Here is a 22,100-nt window from a genome sequence, read left to right on the forward strand (position 1 = left end):
TTCACTATTAATATTTCAATCCTGTCCTTTTGACTCTATAACTAAGTGTATAAGCTTGTGTAAGTTCATTTCAAGAGACCAAACTGGAGGCAGTCTATCTGAAGCCCAGGTCTGGGGCTCCCCTGCGCCCACCCCAGGGTCTGGCAGCCTCTACAAGGCTAACACAAAGTCTTATAAATACCTATGGCACACCTCTGCCCCTGCCAAGGCAACCCCATCCCTGGAGGGGAGACAGGGCATATTTGGCTGGGAAGAGATCAGATGCGTGAGTGCTTGCCATAGGAATGGGAAAAAAACGATCAAGTGTATACCCCTTGAGCTGCTGAATATACATGCCAAGTTATTTATTGGTGAAAAGATGCCCACATGGATAGCTAAATACAATCCTCCTGCATTCAATTAACCTGGTTAACAGGATTTATTTGTCCTGTGTAGACTCCATACTGTGAGGCCTCTGTGGCCTTTCAGGATGGAAGCTTAATCATTGATTTTCCTGGTCAAGAACACCTGGTTAGAATTGTTAGCAGAGCCTGCCTTTTAACAAGATGTATCTTTTGTTAAATGGGCTGTCCACAAGAGCCAAATTTGGTGCAGTAGAAAGTGGAGAAAGTTGGCATTCCAAACATTTGGGCTCCAGGTCACGGGACCTTCTTGTGAGACTGAAGTTTAGACTACCTCGGGAAGCCTCAGCTTCCCCATCTCTACAGTGCGGTTGTTGGGACCCATGGCCGGGAGGCAAGTGAACACGGCACTGAAGCATGGTGACTCACCGAGGGACACCAGCCTCCCACTTCTGCTTTCACTAGGCTGGCTCCTTTGTGGCCAATAGCCGGTCTTCAACACCTCTAGTAATGGCTAATCTCCCTTTTCAGTGTCAAGAGCATCCGGCATGAATTAATAACGCTGTCTTGTTTCCACTGTATTTTTACAGTGCTCTTAGAAAAAAGCGATTTTTTTTCCCCTAATAAGTGATTATTTTCTGTTCGTAGCTCAGGGAGTGATAGATCCCCCTTTATTTTATTTAAGATTTTATTTATTTATTTGAGAGAGCGAGAATGAGAGAGAGTACATGAGAGGGGGGAGGGTCAGAGGGAGAAGCAGACTCTCCGCCAAGCAGGGAGCCCGATGCGGGACTCGATTCAGGGACTCCAGGATCATGACCTGAGCCGAAGGCAGTTGCTTAACCAACTGAGCCACCCAGGCGCCCAATAGATCTCCCTTTAAAATTTGTTTGCCTAAAACGAAATTTTTTTTAATGAAACTTGTTTGCGTAAGTTTAAACAAAAGGCAACTCTATTTAGGATGAAATATTACGTAATAGTAATGATTTAAATTGAGGAAACAGTGGCTGAAACACAAAGCCTGTTCCAGTTCTATAGGTGTCTGGATCTGACTTCCACATTTTCCAGATTTCCCTCGGCCTCATCCTCCCTCCCATCCGTTGGGGGCGGGGGGGGAAGAAGAGAGGGGGACAGGAGGCGTGGCCCACCCACAAGCCCCACACCGTCCACGTGCCCTTTCCACAAGCCACGCCCTGAGTGCCCCTCACGGCCCAGGGTCGCGTCCTTGCCCCGCCCCGGCTGGCCTCAAGCCCCGCCCCGAGCGCGCGCGCCAGCCCGCTACCTCGGCCCCGCCCCCCCGGGCTCCTCCTTCTCGGCCGCCGTTGCGCTGCTCTGCGCGGCAGCAAGATGGCGGCGCAACAGCAGGACCGTGAGGGTGGTTCGCAGCTGGCTAGGCCCGCAGCGGAGGCCGACCCGTTGGGCCGCTTCACGTGTCCCGTGTGTTTAGAGGTGTACGAGAAGCCGGTTCAAGTGCCCTGCGGTCACGTGTAAGTGGCGAGCCGGGGTCTGGTCGGGGGGGGGAAGCCTGATTGGGAGGGGTGCGGCCCGGGCGGGGAGAGTCTGGGGCGGAAGCGCGAGGACCGGGCTAAAGGGCCCTCTTCCCGGGGCCCTCCGGGGCTCCTGAAGGCCGGTGGAAGTCGGCGGGGCGCTCTTCTCCGCCCTACTCACTTCCAAGTATCCCGCCGTCTGTTGAGCGCCTACTGTATTCCAGGCGGCCTGTCAGGCTCCTCACCCGGGAGAGTGGAGTCGCACCCTGCTGCGGATTAGGAAGGGTCTCAAGTCGGCCCTTGGTGGGGCGCCTGGCTGGTTCATTCGGTAGAGCATGTGACTCTTGATCCTGGGGTCGTCAGTTTGAGCCCCACGTTGGGCATAGAGTTTACTTAAAAAAATAAAATCGGCCCTTGGACCCTGGATAGCCACGGTTTTCCTTGAATAGTCTGCATTGCTCCTGAAGTATGGTACGTATGGCGTCATGTACCCAGCTCTACCAAGTAATTCGAATGTGCACTGAAGTTGGAAAAACGCTGAACTAACTAAAAGAACAAAAGGGAAGTCTTGATAATAAGATCTCATCAGTCTGCCATTAACTGTGAAAGGGGTTGGGAGTTGCAGATAGCGCTTGTTAGCATTCCTACTTGTGTACGTGGTTTGCTGCATTTTCTTTGAAATGAAGCCTCCAGGGCCTGCATGTTGCTAATACACTGGTTATGACGACTAAGGGAGATGGGTGTGAAAATGACCAGTACAGACCCTGGGCTGGGGTAGGTGCAGTGTAAGTTGAGGTTGGCGGGATTTGAATCTAACCCTTGCTTCATTAGACACACAAACAGCTAATTTGAAAGAACTGTAGAAAATGTGGCTACTTCTTGCTGCTGGGGGTTAGCTTTTCCTTAGTGGTCTCCCTCAGTGCTTCTCTTGGGCATCATCTTGACATTGGTTTTAGGACACCTTTATGGAGAGTAGACACGACAGGCACGTGCTGGGCTTCACAGGTATTCTTATTCCTATAGCAGCACTGCAGGGGAAGAGGGTTGACAGCTGTTTTGCAGGTGAGGAGACTGAGGCTCACATAGGGCAGACTCATCATTGTCTCACTCTTCCCAGATGAACTGCAGGTGTCTCCTTGCCAGCCCAGAAAATAATTTGGCACCTGGCAAGGGCTCCCCAGCCACACTGACTGCTCTTTGCTTCTTCAGGTACTCTTAAGTTCTTTCTAGCTTTGGGCTGTTCCCACTTGCAGTTCGGTTAGCCTGGAACTCTTCCTGCCCCATCTGCACCTCCCCTGATAGCTACCCCAAATTAATTTACTGCCCTTATCACCATCCCTACTTAAATTACTTCCCTGCTTCACTCCTGGCTCTTCTTTCTTCCTTTCAGAGCGCCAAACTTAGGGATCATGAGGGCAGTGACCATATCTGTGTTGCCCCTCTCTGTATCCCCAGTGCCCAGCACAGTGTCTGAGCATCCATCTTCCAGTCTTATATTCAACCCACTAAAATATTTGTAGCCACCCATGTGCCAGATTCTTGGGGCACAGTAAGAAACAAGGTGATTCTGCCCTCAAAGTTTACAATCCAATGAATTGATGATAAATTAGGCTAACAAGTGTTCAAACTATTGTGAAAATTCAGTGTGCAGTGGGAGGGTATAATAGCGATCAAACTGGTGTGTTTGGGAATGATCAGGTAATGGATGGATGACCTAAGATATTGGTGGTGGAGGCTGGATAGTGTTTTCATTGAGTTGTCTTTTCCTTGGATCAGCCCTCCTTACTACTTTACCTGATTTTGGGTTAATTCATTGGATTTCACTCACAGTTAATATTTATAAAGAGGCTTGATCCAGTCACAATTTACCAACTGAAGAGCAGCAAAAGTTGAGGTTTCCTTGAGCCAGGTGAACCTTTCGTAGGTCAGAGGTCAAGTACTGGGTTTCAAACCTTAGCTGCAGCCAAGTGCTTTTTTGCTCAACCTAGTTAGTGGCAGATTTTTGCTTTTATGCTTGGAAACCAGCATCATTGTAGCTTTGGCTGGGTGGGGCATTGAGGTTTTTTTTTTTTTTTTTTTTTAAAGATTTTATTTATTTATTCATAAGAGACAGAGAGAGAGAGAGAGAGGCAGGCTCCCTGCTGAGCAGGGAGCCCGATGCGGGACTCGATCCCAGGACCCTGGGATCATGACCTGAGCCGAAGGCAGACGCTTAACCATCTGAGCCACCCAGGCACCCATGGCGCATTGAGTTTTTATAAAATTTTATTTTAAGCCCTGAATGATCAGTGTCCCTCCAATTTAGCGGAATATAGCTAGAGAAAGGCAGATGGCTGGGAGCCCAAGAGAAGGGACTTTTTACATAGCAGTGTAACAAAAAGGATGGAGCACTTAGAAGGCTGAACTAGATCAAGGCCTGTGAAATAGGAAAGGGAAACTGAAAGCAAGCCCAAGATACAGGGACTGTTTAAAAGCAGGCTTGCATGTTGGGCATGACTCGGGCACAAGGTGGCTCGTGAACATTTGGTCAATGAGCTGTATCCTGGTGTGTGCTTGAAGGCTTGAAGCTGCTTTTATCTACCAGCGGGGCTTGGTTTCTCTGGGACCTTCTGCTCTCTTTGGTTCCTCTTGTGATCTGCCTTTGAGAAGAGTTAAAACAAATGATGCCCACAGGCCCTCTACCTCTCCAACCTAATCACTTACCCTCTCCCAGTGGTCTACCCATCATGGTCCCAAAGGCCTCCCTTTCTGCTTTTGGGAAATCGCTTTGCACTTGGTATATCATCTCTTTGTGTCCAGGTCTGTGTGGCTGTCTCCTTACAGTTTTAGGTCTTAGCTCAAATATTGCCTCCTTAAAGAAGCTCAGGATGATCCACCTCAGCTGATCTCTGCCTGTTTTATTTCCTTCCTGTACTTAATCACTATCAGAAATTAACATTTGTGTTTTTCTTCACTTTGGAATATAAGCATCATGAAGATAGGGATTTTGTGTGCTTTCCACTATGCTCTCAGTGGTGAATCACTAGGCCCCCTCACTTTCTCTCAGCCTGGTCTATTTTGTGTGGCAGTTAACATCTAGCTTTATGACAAAGAGGAAGAAAATCCTTAGAGATGGTAAAAATTTGTCACATGCACAGGTTAGCTTTGATTATATATCCTGAGTTCTTCCTTGCAGGTTTTGTTATCTTGCCTTAAACCTCTCAGGTTGGGGGCGCCTGGGTGGCTCAGTTGGTTAAGCGACTGCCTTCGGCTCAGGTCATGATCCTGGAGTCCCGGGATCGAGTCCCACATCGGGCTCCCTGCTCAGCAGGGAGTCTGCTTCTCCCTCTGACCCTCCTCCCTCTCATACTCTCTGTCTCTCATTGTCTCTCTCGCAAATAAATAAAATCTTAAAAAAAAAAAACAAAAAAACCACCCTGTCAGGTTGGGTATATAGCCAGGCCGTTTTCATGCCTTATTGTTCTTTCTCACTATGTACTGTATCTCAGCATCACTCCCTACATAGGTTTCAGGATAGAAACTTGGCCTTCTTTGACTTTCCTTTTCCAGATTCAGTAAGTTCCCAAGCACTACTGACTCCACTCTGAATCATTTCCTGAGTTAATTCTCTGTGGCCTCAGGCCCTCAGAATTCCTTGCCTTAGCCATCTGTTTGGTTTCTACTTCAAGGCTCCTGTCTTCCCTCACATTAAAAAAAAAAAAAAAAAAATTGAAAACCAACAACTCTGTTCATGATAACCTCAGCTATTTTTCTAAAACTCGGACTTGGCCTTGTTGATATCTTTAAACATCTGGGTTCCTACCATTCATGAGGAAAGGTGTTAGACTTTTATTTCCTTAGGTGCCTCATGAATTTTTAAGTCTAAGTGCCTGGAATATTCTTACATTCCTCTGCCAGCTGAGCTCTTTCTTTTAAGGCTCTTTCGTGAATGCTGCCTTTGAAGTCTTACCAGACTGGGTCACAGCTGGGTGGTCTTATCTTTGTCTTCTCATAGAGCTTTATATTCACCTCTAAGGATAGCACCTCCTGTTTGTGGTCTGCTGAGGGTCTGCTACACGGATTCCATCCCAGTAATCTCAGAGGTGGCTACTCCCATCTCCATTTCACAGAGGAGAAACTGAGGTTCAGGAAACCCCACCAAGATTCCTCAGTGGCAGGTGCTAAGGTTTGCAGATTATGCCACAACACCTTTCACCATGTGTCATGACAGTTTGTGTTTGTTTCTGTTGGTGGACCTGCGTGTTCTTGGCAGGACACTCCCTGGCATGGGAGGACTCAGTATTTGAATCACGAATAGGGAGCAATATGTTTATAATCCATTATTCATTGATGTCTTTTTAAAAGTTTATCCATTTTTGTTGTCTTGTCTCCACAATGCATGACGCAGGTTCTCTGTATGTCTTGTTCTAGCTTTTGCTCTGCATGCCTGCAGGAATGTCTGAAGCCGAAGAAGCCTGTCTGTGGGGTGTGTCGCAGCGCTCTGGCACCTGGCGTCCGAGCCGCGGAGCTCGAGCGGCAGATTGAGAGCACAGAGACTTCTTGCCATGGCTGCCGTAAAAATGTATGTGGAAGTAAAATGGAAGAGTCAATGTCTTTCTCTGATGAGAGGGGGTAAAACGCAGAGCTGTTGCCACGTTGTTTCTCAAGTTAGAGCATGACTAGGTGACTAACAGCACGTGTGCATGCTAATTATCTGTGGCAATGGCTGTGCCGTTTCATTTTAGTGACTGTATTGGTTTTGTTTTTTTTTTTTAAGAGTTGGTTTAGTGTGTTATATATTGTAGCTTTGAAAACCATAGAAGTCAGTTACCCCGGTTTTTTCCCTGTAAAAGAGCCACTTTTCCAAAGCACTATGCATAATTTCCACTAGAATATAATGATAGGATGCTATTTCTTAATTTTTTAAATATAAAATGAGATCAGCATCTCAAAAAAGTTACCTGCTGCAATGAGTTTGAGGGGAAATGTTATATAATCTATATCATAATGGATATAAAAAGTATTTGAGCTTTTTAGTACTTGATCGGGAGGAATCATGACATAAAGGTCATTATGAAATTATGTGATTATAAGAGCAATACCTAACATTTGAAATGCGTCCATGCTCTTTTGTATAATCATGTTAGAATCAAATGTATTTATTTCACCATCTATTATATTATAAAGGAGAAATACCGTTGTCTTATTTTCCAAGAGATAGACACAACCTTACAGGTTTTGAAATCATGACTTTAATTTTGGACTGTACAAACATACAAAATAATGTAGGCTTGTTCCCAACTCCAGAGATTACCTTTTTATTTTATTTTTTTATTATTATTATTTTTAAAGATTTTATTTATTTATTTGAGACAGAGAGAATGAGAGAGAAACAGCACATGAGAGGGGGGAGGGTCAGAGGGAGAAGCAGACTCCTCGCTGAGCAAGGAGCCCGATGCGGGACTCGATCCCGGGACTCCAGGATCATGACCTGAGCCGAAGGCAGTCGCTTAACCAACTGAGCCACCCAGGCGCCCCAGAGATTACCTTTTTAAAAGTGATATAATTTAGAAGGCTGCAAAACATTTTCTGCCCTTTGACAAACACAGATGTAAGGTTTTTATAAACACAAATGTAGGAATTCTATAAAATAGGAGCATACTATAATTCTAGAGCTTTTTCTCATTTTGAAAAAATTTTTTCACTTAATGACTTACTACACAGCCTAACATGTCAGTTTCATTACTTTAACACATTAGTATCAATGGCCATAGAATGGATATACCTTATCTCCTTCCTTTCAGAGTGATTTAGCACTAGGGGTACAAAGTGGTTATCATTCTGAATAGGGCTATTTCCCATCCCTTTTAATTGGGAGCTCTTTGGTTGGTGGCTTGAAGTCAAGTTCTTTAGCTGGAGGTAAGACAGAAAGGAGCATTATGGTAAGCTGGAGCTCAAATAATGAAGCTTTCTTTTTTTTATTGTGGTTTCCTTTAATTTCGAAACTCAGGATATTGAAATGAAATTACCCGTTACTTTATCTTTATGCATGCATGATGGGTTTATGGTTTTTTTTTCCCCATATACTTCTGATTTTTCTTCATTTTTAAAGATTAGTGATTGTATTGTATTATATTTCCGGGTGTCCTATACCTCCAAAAATGTTTATCTTCCTTTTACCTCTCCTCTTCATTCTTTAAACTTTTTCTTTCCTTTTAGAACACCTGCGATGAAGCACTCTCCTCTAGGTTTTCTTTCTCTTTCCATCTTGCAAAGACTAGATTTTATAGGAGAAATAGAACTCAGATTTCTGGGTTTTTTAAAGATCATTTATCACAATCTGGCATCCTGTACTTTAACTAGAATTACTGATCTTTATCTCTTTTACTTAAACGATTACTTTTTACTGCTGCACATAATGAAATGTGGTTCTTGGCTTGCTGTGAGGAGACTAGTTTAAATGCCATGTAGAAAACTTTTAAACCTTTCCTGGTTTGAAGTATGTGAGCAGAGAGCATAACTTGAATAAAAGCAAACCTCTAGAAGAGTTACTTGGAGTGGAAGCAGACGTCCTGGGTTGGTCAGGTCAGACATCAGCCTTGGTATTAAAAAAAACCCTGCAACAAACATGCCTTCAGCCCTGTCAGCATAGCCAGGAGTCTGGTGAGATTGTTTGCCAGGGTGATACAGATCTGGTTTTCATCTTTTTTTTTTTTTTTTAAATTTATTTATTTGAGAGAGAGAGAGAATGAGAGACAGGAGGGTCAGAGGGAGAAGCAGATTCCCCGCTGAGCAGGGAGCCCGATGCGGGACTCGATCCCGGGACTCCAGGATCATGACCTGGGCCGAAGGCAGTCGCTTAACCAACTGAGCCACCCAGGTGCCCTCTGGTTTTCATCTTGACCTTGCTTTGGGACTATGTCGGCCCTGACTAACTTACGGGCTCTGATTCTTCCTGTCCAAGTTCTTCCTATCCAAGATCCGGGCACACGTGGCTACCTGTTCCAAGTACCAGAATTACATCATGGAAGGTGTGAAGGCCACCACCAAGGATGCCTCCCTTCAGCCAAGGTAAATGACTCAAAACACTCCCTCGGGCAGAGGTTATCTTTTGCTATGAAGACAGTGGACACTTTGCATGTTCAAGGGTTTAGTTGTAGGAGTTTGGGAAAGTGGAGGTGTAATTGTTAATCTGGCTACACCTGATGACAATTTTTGTATTTGGGGTAGAGTGTGGAGGACTCTGTTGCTCACTTCAAGTAATAGCTCTGCTGTTAAGTTATTTTCAACAGTTGACCTCATTCTGAAGTGATTGTCAGAGTCCCTGTCATAACACATTGAACTTCGCTCCTTTTTTGGAGGATACAGTGGTTGAAGTGTGGAAAAGTACTCACGGAGAGGTTTCTTCTTTTTTTCCTGCCTTTCATCTTCCAGGAATGTCCCAAACCGTTACACCTTTCCTTGCCCTTACTGTCCTGAGAAGAACTTTGATCAAGAAGGACTAGTGGAACACTGCAAGTTATCCCATAGCACGGATACCAAATCTGTGGTAAGAGGAACTAGGTTTTGTTGTTTTCCTTTTTATGAAAAGAAGTCAAACTTACAGAAAAATTAACAGGACTACAGTGAGCTCCTTGTGTACCCTTTACCTAGATTCACAGTCTTATAACATTTTAGTATGTTTGGTTAACAATACTCTATATATACACATTTTTTGCTAATCAGTAGTAAGTTACAGATGATAGGACTTTTTGCTTCTACTCACTTCAGCATGTATCTCCTTAGAAGAATATTTTCTTACAAAATCACATTTTTTGTGTTTGTCACACTCAGGAAATGGAACATTGACACAATTTAATATCTAATAGAGAATTCATGTTTAAATTTTAACAACTGTGGGGGCACCTGCCTGGCTCAGTTGGTAGAGCATGTGACTCCTGATCTCAGGGTTGTGAGTTCAAGCCCCAAGTTGGCCATAGAGATTACTTAAAAAAAAAAAAAAAGTGGAATACCTTGGAATTTTAATAATTGTAATATCCTTCATAGCAATATCCTTCTGCCCCCAAATCCTGGATCTTTGTGTTACATGTAGTTGTCATGGCTGTAGTGCGCGGCTTTGCTTTGCTTTACGTTACCTTGACATTTTTATTTTTTTAATTTTTTTGTAAAGATTTTATTTATTTATTTGACAGAGAGAGGCACAGCGAGAGAGGGAACACAAGCAGGGGGAGTGGGAGAGGGAGAAGCAGGCTTCCCGCCGAGCAGGGAGCCCGATGCGGGGCTCGATCCCAGGACCCTGGGATCATGACCTGAGCCGAAGGCAGACGCCCAACGACTGAGCCACCCAGGCACCCCTACCTTGACATTTTAAAGAGGACAGGCCAGTTGTTTTGTAAGATGTCCTTCAATTTGCATTTGTCTGATTCTTCATCATTCCATAAGCAATGTGTCCTCTCGGTGCCACATCTGGGGTCATGTGATGTCTGTTGGCGCCGTTGTTGGTAATGTTAACTTGGATCCCTTGATGTCCACGAGGTTTGTCCACTGTAGAGCTACCATTTTCCTTTTGAGAGTAGTTTATAGTTGTGGAGAAAGAGAATGTATATGAAATTATTAGGAAAGTGCTTATCAGTCTTGACATTAAAGTATCACAGAGTGGCACGTAGTTTTGTTTAATGTTTGGATATGGTCCGTGTCAGCAGTATCACCCTTTCCTTTTTCCTGCCCCCCCTCCCCAAATAAGCTGTATGCCCAATGTGGGGCTTGAACTCACAACCCCGAGATCAAGAGTCATGCGCTCCACAGGGTGCCTGGGTGGCTCAGTCGTTAAAGCGTCTGCCTTCGGCTCAGGTCATGATCCCAGGGTCCTGGGATTGAGCCCCGCATCGGGCTCCCTGCTCGGTGGGAAGCCTGCTTCTCCCTCTCCCACTCCCCCTGCTTGTGTTCCCTCTCTTGCTGTGCCTCTCTGTCAAATAAAATCTTTAAAAAAATAATAAAAAATAAAAAATTAATGGGGCACCTGGGTGGCTCAGTTGGTTAAGCGTCTACCTTCAGCTCACGTCATGATCCCAGGACCCTGAGATCGAGCCCTGCATCGGGCTTCCTGCTCAGCGGAGAGCCTGCTTCTCCCTCTCCCTCTGCCTGCTGCTCTGCCTACTTGTGCTCTCTCTTTCTCTGTTTTAATGAATAAATAAAAATCTTACAAATAAATAAATAAAAATTAAAAAAAAGAGCCAACTGGCCTAGAGTAGTTGCTGCCTCTCTAGATGGGATGGGCTTAACACCCGTCCTCCTTTGCTCATGTGCCTTACTAATCTGGTCCCTGTGAGCACTTGAATTTGCAGCCCTTGTTTCTTGTCCTTATCATTCCATTTTGTGTTGAGGAAAAGGCTCCTTTCCAAGTCTGACTCTGCCTGTGTCCTCAGACCCATGCAGAGGACTGAGCGTAGGGCCCAGCCCAAAGTAAGACTTATCTCTGCTCCTGTGGCTTACCCTGTCCTGTGTCTTGTCTTTTCTTACCTCAAATTTGTTTCTCTACCCACGCCTCACTTGTTTTCCTTCAGACATGCCCATCTTCCCTGGCTCCAGTGGTAGGAGGAATATTTGATCTGTGCTCTCTCTAGATAGTGTTTGGTTGATCTTTTCCCTCAAGCTTGTCATTTTCTAGCTGATGCTGTCTCTTTGAACCCTTTTTTTTTTTTTTTAAAGATTTTATTTATTTGACAGAGAGAGAGACAGCGAGAGAGGGAACACAAGCAGGGGGAGTGGGAGAGGGAGAAGCAGGCTTCCAGCAGAGCAGGGAGCCCGATGCGGGGCTCGATCCCAGGACTCTGGGATCATGACCTGAGCCGAAGGCAGATGCTTACCGACTGAGCCACCCAGGCGCCCTCTTTGAACCCTTTTCTTTATCCTCTCCAGATTCAGCTTCCACCCCTGCTGATGTCATATTCTCCATGGTCCCAGCTGACTTCTCGAGTCCTTGCTTTCTGTCACCTCTTTGCAATTTTTTAAAAAGATTTTATTTATTTATTTGACAGAGTGCATGTACAAGCAGGGGGAGCAGCAGAGGGAGAAGGAGAAGCAGGCTTTCTGCTGAGCAGGGAGCCTGATGCGGGGCTCGATCTCAGGACCCTGGGATCATGACCTGAGCCGAAGGCAGATGCTTTTAACGACTGAGCCACCCAAGCGCCCCGTCTTTGCAATTTTTAAATACGTTTTCTTCGTATTTAGTCAGTTCACATTGTAAAAAGTGTGTCTCTGACCCCTTCCCCTAGTTTTCCGGTTCCCTTCTATACCATTAGTTTCCCAGTATTTCTTTATATTTTTGCATCTTATTCTATGTTTGGATATGATAAATGCATTATGTTGCCATTTGCCATTTTTGTTTAATAGAAGTAAACCCGATGTAAAAGTAAACCACACCATGGTGGCTTGCCAGCCTCATGAGATCACTCACAGAATTGATTATTCTCAAAAATAAACAGCCTCACCATTTGATATTAATATTTGTCATTCTAACATTTATATCTTCATTACATAGATGACTCCTGAAATTTTCTGTAGGCAGATGCCAACCTGCAATGGGCATTGAATCTGCTATTTTTCTGTGATTCCGGAGTAGCTTCACAGTATGCATTCTTTGGCCACAGTTGGCAAATAAGAGTTATGTTTTGTAAAAAACACCCAAAGCCAAGGTTTCAGCTCTTTCTTCAAGATGTTTTCGGTGTGATTCTTAATAACTGATCATTCATTGGAAAGGCAAGTGTGCAGAGACGCACGACCACCACCCACCTGCCCCCACTATGCATTTTCCGTTTTTTTTTTTTTTTTTAAGATTTTATTTATTTGACAGAGAGAGACACAGAGAAGGAACACAAGCAGGGGGAGTGGGAGAGGGAGAAGCAGGCTTCCCGCCGAGCAGGGAGCCCGATGGGGGCTCGATCCCAGGACCCTGAGACCATGACCTGAGCCGAAGGCAGACGCTTAACGACTGAGCCACCCAGGCGCCCTGCATTTTCCGTTTTAAAGTTTGCCAGATAAGCTTAACTATTTTGGTAATTATGAGAAGAATAATGGATGTTAAGTAAAATGTAGAGACTGGAATTCATTTGCTACCGCCGTCCTGCCCTGCAGGTTTTAGAAGGGAGTAAGTGAAGGAGTTTGTGTGCCATCCAAGCTCAGCGTACTGACTGTGTTGTAGAGCTGGTTCGCGGCGGAGCCAGTACTGGACCCGGTGTCCCGGCTTCTAAACCAGTTCTTGCTTCAGAACATCGGGAGTGGTTCTCTGTTGTGCTCACTGGCATGTCAGTAGAGCTCAGCTGTGTGTGGGCAAGTACACAGTCATGTAATCCAAAGACGTCTGTGGTTTTCAGATGTCCTTAGGAGATTCTTGTATGTCCCCCTTTTTATGCAAATGACAGCACATTCTACACACTGATTCAGTGTTTTTGGCATCTGCCCCATATCCGATACGTATATCTGCTTTTTTAATGGGCATCACAGTTTCCCATTAGTTGTCTGTGGCAAAGTTTAATTGGTCCCTTATTGATGAACATCAAGGTTGGTCTCAGACCATATCAGGAAATTAGAGTAAGGACTGGATATTAAATGCTACTAAAGAATTATTGTTGATTGATAGGTGGGACAGTAGTATTGGATATGTAAAGGGAAGTACCGATTTTGAGGACTGTACTGAAATAGTTACGGGTGAGATATTGTGTCTTACTTTAAAATGCCTCATTTTTTTGCCAAAATGAGTGTGCCAAACTAAAATCTAGGTGTTGGGGATAAGGGATAGGTCACCAAAGCATTATCTACTTTTCTGTAGGTTGGAAATTATGTTGCATGCTAAGTTTTAAAATGCAGCCATAATTTTTTTTTTTTGGTAGTGTTCCAGGATTCATTGTTTGCGTATAACACCTAGTGCTCCATGCAATACATGCCCTCCTTAATACCCATCACCGGGCTAACCCATTCCCCCACTCCCCTCCACTCTAAAACCCTCAGTTTGTTTCTCAGAGTCCATAGTCTCTCATGGTTCATCTCCCCCTCCGATTTCCCCCCCTTCATTTTTCCCTTCCTACTATCTTCTTTTTTTTTTTTTTTTCAAACATATAATGTGTTATTTGTTTCAGAGGTACAGGTCTGTGATTCACCAGTCTTACACACTTCACAGCGCTCACCATAGCACATACCCTCCCCAGTGTCCATCACCCAGCCTCCGCATCCCTCCCACCCGCCACCACTCCAGCAACCCTCAGTTTGTTTCCTGAGATTAAGTTTGTCTCCCTCTCTGGTTTCATCTTGTTTCATTTTTCCTCCCTTCCCCTATGATCCTCTGTCTTGTTTCTCAAATTCCTCATATCAGTGAGATCATACGATACTTGTCTTTCTCTGATTGACTTATTTCGCTTAGCATAATACTCTCTAGTTCCATCCATGTCATTGCAAATGACAAGATTTCATTATTTTGATGGCTGCATAATATTCCATTGTAGATATATACCACGTCTTCTGTATCCGTACATCTGTTGATGGACATCTTGGTGCTTTCCATAGTTTGGCTATTGTGGACATTAGTGCTATAAACATTGGGGTGCAGGTGCCCCTTCAGATTACTACATTTTTATCTTTGGGGTAAATACCCAGTAGTGCAATTGCTGGGTCGTAGGGCAGTTCTATTTTCAACTTTTTGAGGAAGCTCCATACTGTTTTCCAAAGTGGCTACACCAGCTTGCATTCCCACCAACAGTGTAGGGGAGGGTTCCCCTTTCTCTACATACCCGCCAACATCTGTTGTTTACTGACTTGTTGATTTTAGCCATTCTGACTGGTGTGAGGTGGCATCTTATTGAGGTTTTAATTTGGATTTCCCTGATGCCGAGTGATGTTGAACACTTTTTCATGTGTCTGTTGGACGTTTGGATGTCTTCTTTGCAGAAATGTCTGTTCATGTCTTCTGCCCATTTCTTGATTGGATCATTTGTTCTTTGGGTGTTGAGTTTGATAAGTTCTTTATAGATTTTGGATACTAGCCCTTTATCTGATATGTCATTTGCAAGTATCTTCTCCCATTCTGTCAGTTGTTTTTTGGTTTTGTTGACTGTTTCCTTTGCTGTGCAAAAGCTTTTTATCTTGATGAAGTCCCAATAGTTCATTTTTGCCCTTGCTTCCCTTGCCTTTGGCGATGTTCCTAGGAAGAAGTTGCTGCGGCTGAGGTGGAAGAGGTTGCTGCCTGTGTTCTCCTCAAGGATTTTGATGGATTCCTGTTTCACATTTAGGTCTTTCATCCATTTTGAGTCTATTTTTGTGTGTGGTGTAAGAAAATGGTATAGTTTCATTCTGCATGTGGCTGTCAAATTGTCCCAACACCATTTGTTGAAGAGACTGTCTTTTTTCCATTGGACATTCTTTCCTGCTTTGTCAAAGATGAGTTGACCACAGAGTTGAGGGTCCATTTCTGGGCTCTCTATTCTGTTCCATTGATCTATGTGTCTGTTTTTGTGCCAGTACCATACTGTCTTGATGATTACAGCTTTGTAATAGAGCTTCAAGTCCGGAATTGTGATGCCACCAGCTTTGCTTTTCTTTTTCAACATTCCTCTGGCTATTTGGGGTCTTTTCTGGTTCCATACAAATTTTAGGATTATTTGTTCCATTTCTTTGAAAAAAGTGGATGGTATTTTGATAGGGATTGCATTAAATGTGTAGATTGCGCTAGGTAGCATAGACATTTTCACAATATTTGTTCTTCCAGTCCGTGAGCATGGAACGTTTTTCCATTTCTTTGTATCTTCCTCAATTTCTTTCATGAGCATTCTATAGTTTTCTGAGTACAGATTCTTTGCCTCTTTGGTTAAATTTATTCCTAGGTATCTTATGGTTTGGGGTGCAATTGTAAATGGGATTAACTCCCTAATTTCTCTTTCTTCTCTCTTGTTCATGTATAGAAATGCCACTGATTTCTGTGGATTGGTTTCATATCCTGCCACTTAACTGAATTCCTGTATGAGTTCTAGCAGTTTTGGGGTGGAGTCTTTTGGGTTTTCAACATAAAGTATTATATTATTTGCAAAGAGTGAGAGTTTGACTTCTTCTTTGCCGATTCAGATGCCTTTTCTTTCTTTTTGTTGTCTGATTGCTGAGGCTAGGACTTCTAGTACTATGTTGAATAGCAGTGGTGATAGTGGACATCCCGGCCGTGTTCTGACCTTAGTGGGAAAGCTCTCAGTTTTTCCCCATTGAGAATAATATTCGCTGTGGTTTTTCATAAATGTAGCCATAAATTTTTAACACATCTTTGCCTGTGTTTGTTTATGTTTATAAGATAAAGTCTTAGATCTCGGTTAATTTGGTTAAAGGTTAAGTGCACTCATAAATCTGATAGTGCTATAGTACTCTGTGGTTTTGGTACTACAACCTAATTTTCTCTTTTTTTCCTCTTTTGGCTTCCTGAAATCCCTGTGGTTGTTTTGTCTCTGTTGAAGCCTCTCTTCCTTCAGCTGTTGACCCTCTGTTCTGTCCCCTCTCCATCTACAGAGCCTTTAACTGTTAATGTTTCGGCCCTTCCCATTGGAAGCCACCACCTCTCAGTCTCTGAACCCGACCCACCTTCCAGCCCCACAGCTACAGCTGCCAGCCCAGCTCCTTCTACCAAGGAGTCTTCTACCATTTCAGACTAATCTCTTGCCAACGCCTTTTGTCGCCCTGTCTTCCTTGTAAATGGTGGGTTCCGTTTCCAAGCTGACTGCTTAGGCCTACTGCTCCCCCGGCCCAGCTCCTCTCTGTCTGTCTATGAATTTTCCATTCTAGCCAGACTGATGGCCTCGTTGTAGGCCTGTACTGCCGCCCCCTGGCCTCTCCTCGGTGCCACTTCCTGTCTTCTGGAGCACCCTTTCATGTTCTCTTTGTCCTTCCAAATACCTCCCAGTCTCCAAGGCCCAAATCGACTTCTTACTTGAGGGCTTTCCAGCCTCAGCCCTCTCATCTGAGCATTGACTTTGTAAAAATAGCACAGAAGGCTGTGTTTTACTTCCTCGGGATATGGTTCATCTGTCATTTCCTTGGTTTTCTTTGTGCTTTTGGATCATTTTGTGTGCTGGGTCAGACAGCCAGAGTCTAGGCCCCTACTGAGCTGACACACATCCTGGTCACAGTAAAGGTTCAGAAAAGGGTGGTATAGTGGCCGAAGCCTTTATGCACTCTCATCTCTCATTTGACCTGAGGAGGCTGACAGTGCTTTCTGGGATACAAATGTACATATGAAGGAGTGGCCAGGCCCTAAACCAGTGTGTCAGGAAAGCTGCCCTGGAGGAAAGGAGGCCACATAGAGGCCACAGAGGGCTAATGTCAGCTTTAATGATAGGTGCCTAAGACTGTGCTTCTTTGTTGAAAGGTTTGCCCGATATGTGCCTCAATGCCCTGGGGAGACCCCAACTACCGCAGCGCCAACTTCATAGAGCACATCCAGCGCCGGCACCAGTTTTCTTACGACACTTTTGTGGTGAGTCTGGAGCCCGGGCCCTGATCCTTCCCCTGGGGGAACTCCCTTCTCTTACCTGGAGAACTGTGGGTCCCATTGTTGAGTTTTGTCACTGATGTGATGGACTCCCTGGAACAGCAGCTGTGTGGTCCATACTTGTGAACCCGGTGAGTGGCCAGAGCCTTTGTTGTGTGGGATTTAAGAAGGTGAACTGGCCAGTCATCTGCAGTGAAACATACTGAAAGCTTGCTTCCGGAGTTTTTTCCCAAAAAATTTTCCCACTTTCTTTTGGTATGTGTAGTTTTTACCTGTTATAGAACCTGGCTTAGGATCCCAAAGCTCAGATGCTCATGGGGACCAGGCAAGTAATGGCAGTGGTCCTCATGAGGATTTGCAAATTGGACAGTATCCGACCCGTGTTAAGCTGCCATCAGCTCCAGCTGACCGTTAGCGTGCGGAGATACAGGGATAGTATTGCCTGTCTCTTCACCTACCCCAACCCCAGGAAGCTGGAAAGGCAGAATGTCATAGGAAGTATCACATATTTTTTTAAAGGACTTCAGGTCAAACAAAGCACATCCACTCGCCAAAGGTGTTCATCGGTTGGTATCCTTTTTGAAGGGACCCACTGTTGTTTTGGCATAATAGTAGTAGATAAATTTGGCCAACTGCTCGAAGTAAACTGTTTGTTTGTTTATAGATATATGTCGTGAGGATTTTAGAGTAGTATTAAGTCTTAACGGCTATATTTCAGGACCTGGGAAGGAAAGCATGACTGTTTCCTAAGTTGTCATAAGAATATTTATTCTCAGTCTAAGAGAGTATCTGAGGTTCAGACTTCAAAATAACTGTCCTTTTTGTTAGTGCTGTGAAGAGGAATATGATTCCCAAGTTCTACCCAAGTAGATAATTTGGCCTCATTGAATTAAAAAGGCAAGTTTGACTCCAGTGTACTCCCGTTTGAGCACTTGGTCTGTGCCCCTCTCCATGCAGGTGCCCTCTGGTCCTCCTAGTCCCTGTCTGAGGGAGCCATCAGTATTTTCATTGTCAGGATGAGGCAGCAGAGGCACAGAGAGATCCAGCAGTTTGCCCCCAGTTACGTGGCTGGCGTCGCACCCTGGAGCCGGGATCGGTCCTGGGGCAGTCGCCTCCAGAGCCCATCATTCCTGGGCTGTCCCACTTCTACTGAACGTGAGTCTTTGTGGCTTTAACCGGTGCTGAGGCCGAGTGTCTGTGTTTTGCCCATAGGATTACGATGTTGATGAAGAGGACATGATGAATCAGGTGTTGCAGCGCTCCATCATCGATCAGTGAGCAGTCTCTGCTGTCCATCTCCTGTTCCAGAGCTTCCATTGTGTGTTAGGCGTGAAACACGTGACTCATACACCTTAAATGTACAACAGACCTGGAAGTGAGCTGTGGTGTTAAGATAGGGTCCCTTCTGACAGAGAAAGAGGTCTCCAGGTCAGAGCCGTCCTTTCCTTTGGGGTCTTCCCTACTGTTCATTCTGTCACATGTCTGGTCTTTGATTGCTCCTCAGCTACTTCCTGGAGCTTTTGCTTCCTCTTCTGGAAGAGAACCCAGCTTCTCCACCTATCCTTGTTTCACACTTGTTCCTCCCATCTAGTGTTCGTTTCTCAGGTCCTCTGAGCCAGCCAGGACCTTTTTTGGGTCATGAATGGCACAAATGAGACCAGCATCTTCTCTCCTTGTCCCTGAGGTGTGTGTATCCGATTGGTGACGGAGCTCCTTCTGTGCTCTGGAAGTTCTTGTTCGTTGGCCCTTAGCAGCAGCTGCCAAAAGCTGGAGTTTACCTCCTGGGAAACATTTCAAAAGGCCTGTTGGGGTGAATGTTCTGGGTTTAGCATGATCTGATGCTGGAAGTTTTGATTAGTGATATTTTCCTACCACTCCTGCACACCCTTAGAATTAACTGGTTCAGTCTTAAATGCCTGCATGGTGCCTTTTTAGGATAAGGTGTAACCATATATTTTTAGTGAGAATAAGTGTTTCTAGGTTAGGAAAGTTAAACTCCATTTATCCATAAGTGGGGAGGAGGATCAGCTAAGAGCAGTGTATGGGCCATAACTTTTTGGTTCTGATTTTCAAACTAATGCCGTATTTTCGGACTGAGTCATGTTTACCTCTCTATTTGGAGCCTGCTTACATTCTTGTCCTTGAAGCACGAGAAGGAGTCCTCAAATGAATAAGGAAGAGGTTTAGGGGCTCCAGTGGATACTATAGTTAATTTATCTTTTATTTGGTAACTTAGATTAAACTGAGTATTGCTTTTCTATCACAAATGGTTTCCACATGTAAATCAGTATGTGAAAACCTGCCTTCTAAAGCAGAGGTTATAGGAAATCTAGTATCACAGCCTATCTTTTTTTGACAAGACACACTGTTCAGAAGGCAAACATGTCTCCTGTGAGCATTTGTTGATGGAAACTGTCTACTGGAAGCTTGCTTTGTTAATAGCTCAAGAAACTTGAAGTTCACCATGTTTCATGAATGTTAATAAATACAAGGCTAAGAGCTGTCGGTCTAATATGTAGGAGCAGAACCTCTGATTGACCAAAAGGCATGTGACTTTAGGTTCACTTTTTCGTGTCAGACCTCTCTGCACTGAGCGTGGAAAGTTTCTGTGGTCAGTGGCTGAGGTTGCAAGTGACAGCGCGCTTTGGGCCTGTGTGTAGTGCTGTTGGGAGCCTCTCCCTCTGCCATTCGGGGCTGCAGATGCCTAGTAACCAGCAAAGACAGCGCCCTTTGGGGGCAAAGTAATTTTTTCTAATGTGATATTGCTTGGGAGGGCCCAAATGTTAAGGTCCATGTCTTCACTGTAATTTCTGGAAGAAGTTCACTCTGACCTCCCTGAATTGAGAGGTCTAAGTTTGGAGGGAAATTTGACAAAGGCTTCATTTGAGGGAATGGATGAGAGTGTGTCCATTTCACTGGTGGTACCAAGAAACCGATTTCCTTGTATTATTAAGTGCACTTCATGTATTTCTAATAAGATGACTTTCCAGAAAGTGAAATTTGTTATGTTCTGGCTTTTAAATGGTGAAATATAAATAAATTTCATAATTTATCCGATTGGCAAGCTGTAATGCCTGTTTTCATTCACCACCTCTTGCTGAAGTCTAGGCCTGCAGCGGCTCCAGAAGATTGCTGCTCTTTCTAAGGGGAAGGGCTTGTCTGTCACGAGTCCCATCTGGCTCTGATCTTAGCTCTGACACTTCACCAACTGGGCCTAACCAAGCTTGTCCTCTGGAAAATGAACACAACCCTCCCTTCTCACAGCTGGGAGCTCTGGTGAGGTGAGAAATGACCATGCTCCTTGAATCAAGGGACACGTGGCTTTGGCTCCATTCTGATGACTTAGCAGCAGCCCCGAGGTGTTGTAGTAAAGTTTCGTGCATTGAGATCCGAGGTCATGGCATGCGTAAGCTCTGCATTCTCCCACTGGCTGTGGGACTTTGGGCAAATACTTTCCCTTTCTGAACCTGATTCTCTACAATGAAATGGGAATGATTTTCTGGCTTCTAGTGTCTTTATGAAGGAGGAGGTGTTTACTATTTATTAAATAGCTACCATTTATTAATCCTTAAACAGTTTATAATTTTATAGTTGGTGAATATGTGCCTGGCATCGTGCTGGCACATAAAAGGTGCTTGGTAAATAGCCTGTATGCCTGAATAGAAGGAGGTCATTCATTTTTTGGCCAAATTGGACAGAACTTTATCATTGCAAATCAACTACTCACATGTCTACTTATTTTTAATTATGTATATTTAAAACTAACGTAGAAGTATTGCTTTTATCTAGTTGTGCATTTCCAGGAATAGCTGCCTTTTAAGGACATAAGGGATCCAAGAAGCAGCACAAGCCTGGCGTGGCGCCTGCTACGTTGTGTACACTCGCTGTGGCACTCAGCTACTAGACTTACCTCCTGGGCGTAGCTATTCCAACCTCAATCCCGTAGGAATCTTAGATTTACTGTGGCCCAAACCGAACTCAGCATCTCCAGTTTCTTCCCTCCATGCCTTTCCCTCTTCTGTGTCATTCCCTCTTACTGTGGACGGTACCAGTGACTACTCAAGCCAGTGATCCAAGAGTCCTCCTACCCCCGCCTTCATACCTCCACCTTTGGCTAAGTTCCAGTTAAGTCCTGAACTCTGGTTGCACGTCAGGAAGTCTCCATTTGTGCCTCCCTTTCCTCCAGGTCTAACATTACAACGGTGGCTGTCCTTTGAAATTCCTTGTCATCCAAAACAGGTCAGGAAAGGGACGTTTGATCTGAGACCTGAATGAGATAAGGGACAAACCTGTTGACCAGGTGGGGGAAGAGCATTCCTGGAGGGAACCAGTTCAGAGGCCCTGAGGTGGGAGCCTGTGTGTGACACTGGGCCACTGCAGTGAGGGGGCTGTCATGAGGCCGTGCCAGAGGCAGCATGCCAGCCCGGAGGCTCTGCAGGGCAGATCTGGGGCTTTTCTGTGGCTGAGATGGGAGTGTTGGAGGTACTGAGTGACAAGACTTGGCCTGGGTTTAAAGAGGAATCTTCTGGCTGCATGTGGAAGAAGGGACCATAGTGGGGAAGGTGGAAGCAGAGACCAGGGAGTTGGCGGCCGCAGGAGTCCAGGGGAGAACGGCGAAGTAGTGGCGAGGTTGTCTGAAGGTGTTTTCTAAAAGAGAAGTGTGAAAGCAAGTGAGGGGTCGAGAACGACACCAGGGTTTGGGGCCTACACGATTTGGTGGGCAGAGGTGCCTTTCTGAATTGGAGGGAAAACTCCATGAGCGGCAGTGGTGGGGGA

At 44.9% G+C, this 22,100-nt stretch overlaps 1 protein-coding gene across 1 annotated transcript; it reads left to right on the forward strand.

Annotated features, from left to right (window-relative positions):
* Positions 1-1,667: 1,667 nt before the first annotated feature.
* RNF114 (ring finger protein 114) lies at positions 1,668-20,381 on the forward strand. Its single transcript, XM_021685895.1, has 6 exons — positions 1,668-1,828; positions 6,239-6,389; positions 8,772-8,878; positions 9,242-9,356; positions 17,202-17,309; positions 18,537-20,381. The coding sequence occupies exons 1-6, from the start codon at positions 1,689-1,691 to the stop codon at positions 18,600-18,602; spliced, it is 687 nt and encodes a 228-aa protein (XP_021541570.1). The 5' UTR covers positions 1,668-1,688; the 3' UTR covers positions 18,603-20,381.
* Positions 20,382-22,100: the final 1,719 nt, after the last annotated feature.

This window comes from Neomonachus schauinslandi, chromosome 10 (assembly GCF_002201575.2).
Source record: "Neomonachus schauinslandi chromosome 10, ASM220157v2, whole genome shotgun sequence".
NCBI classification, from domain to species: domain Eukaryota; kingdom Metazoa; phylum Chordata; class Mammalia; order Carnivora; family Phocidae; genus Neomonachus; species Neomonachus schauinslandi.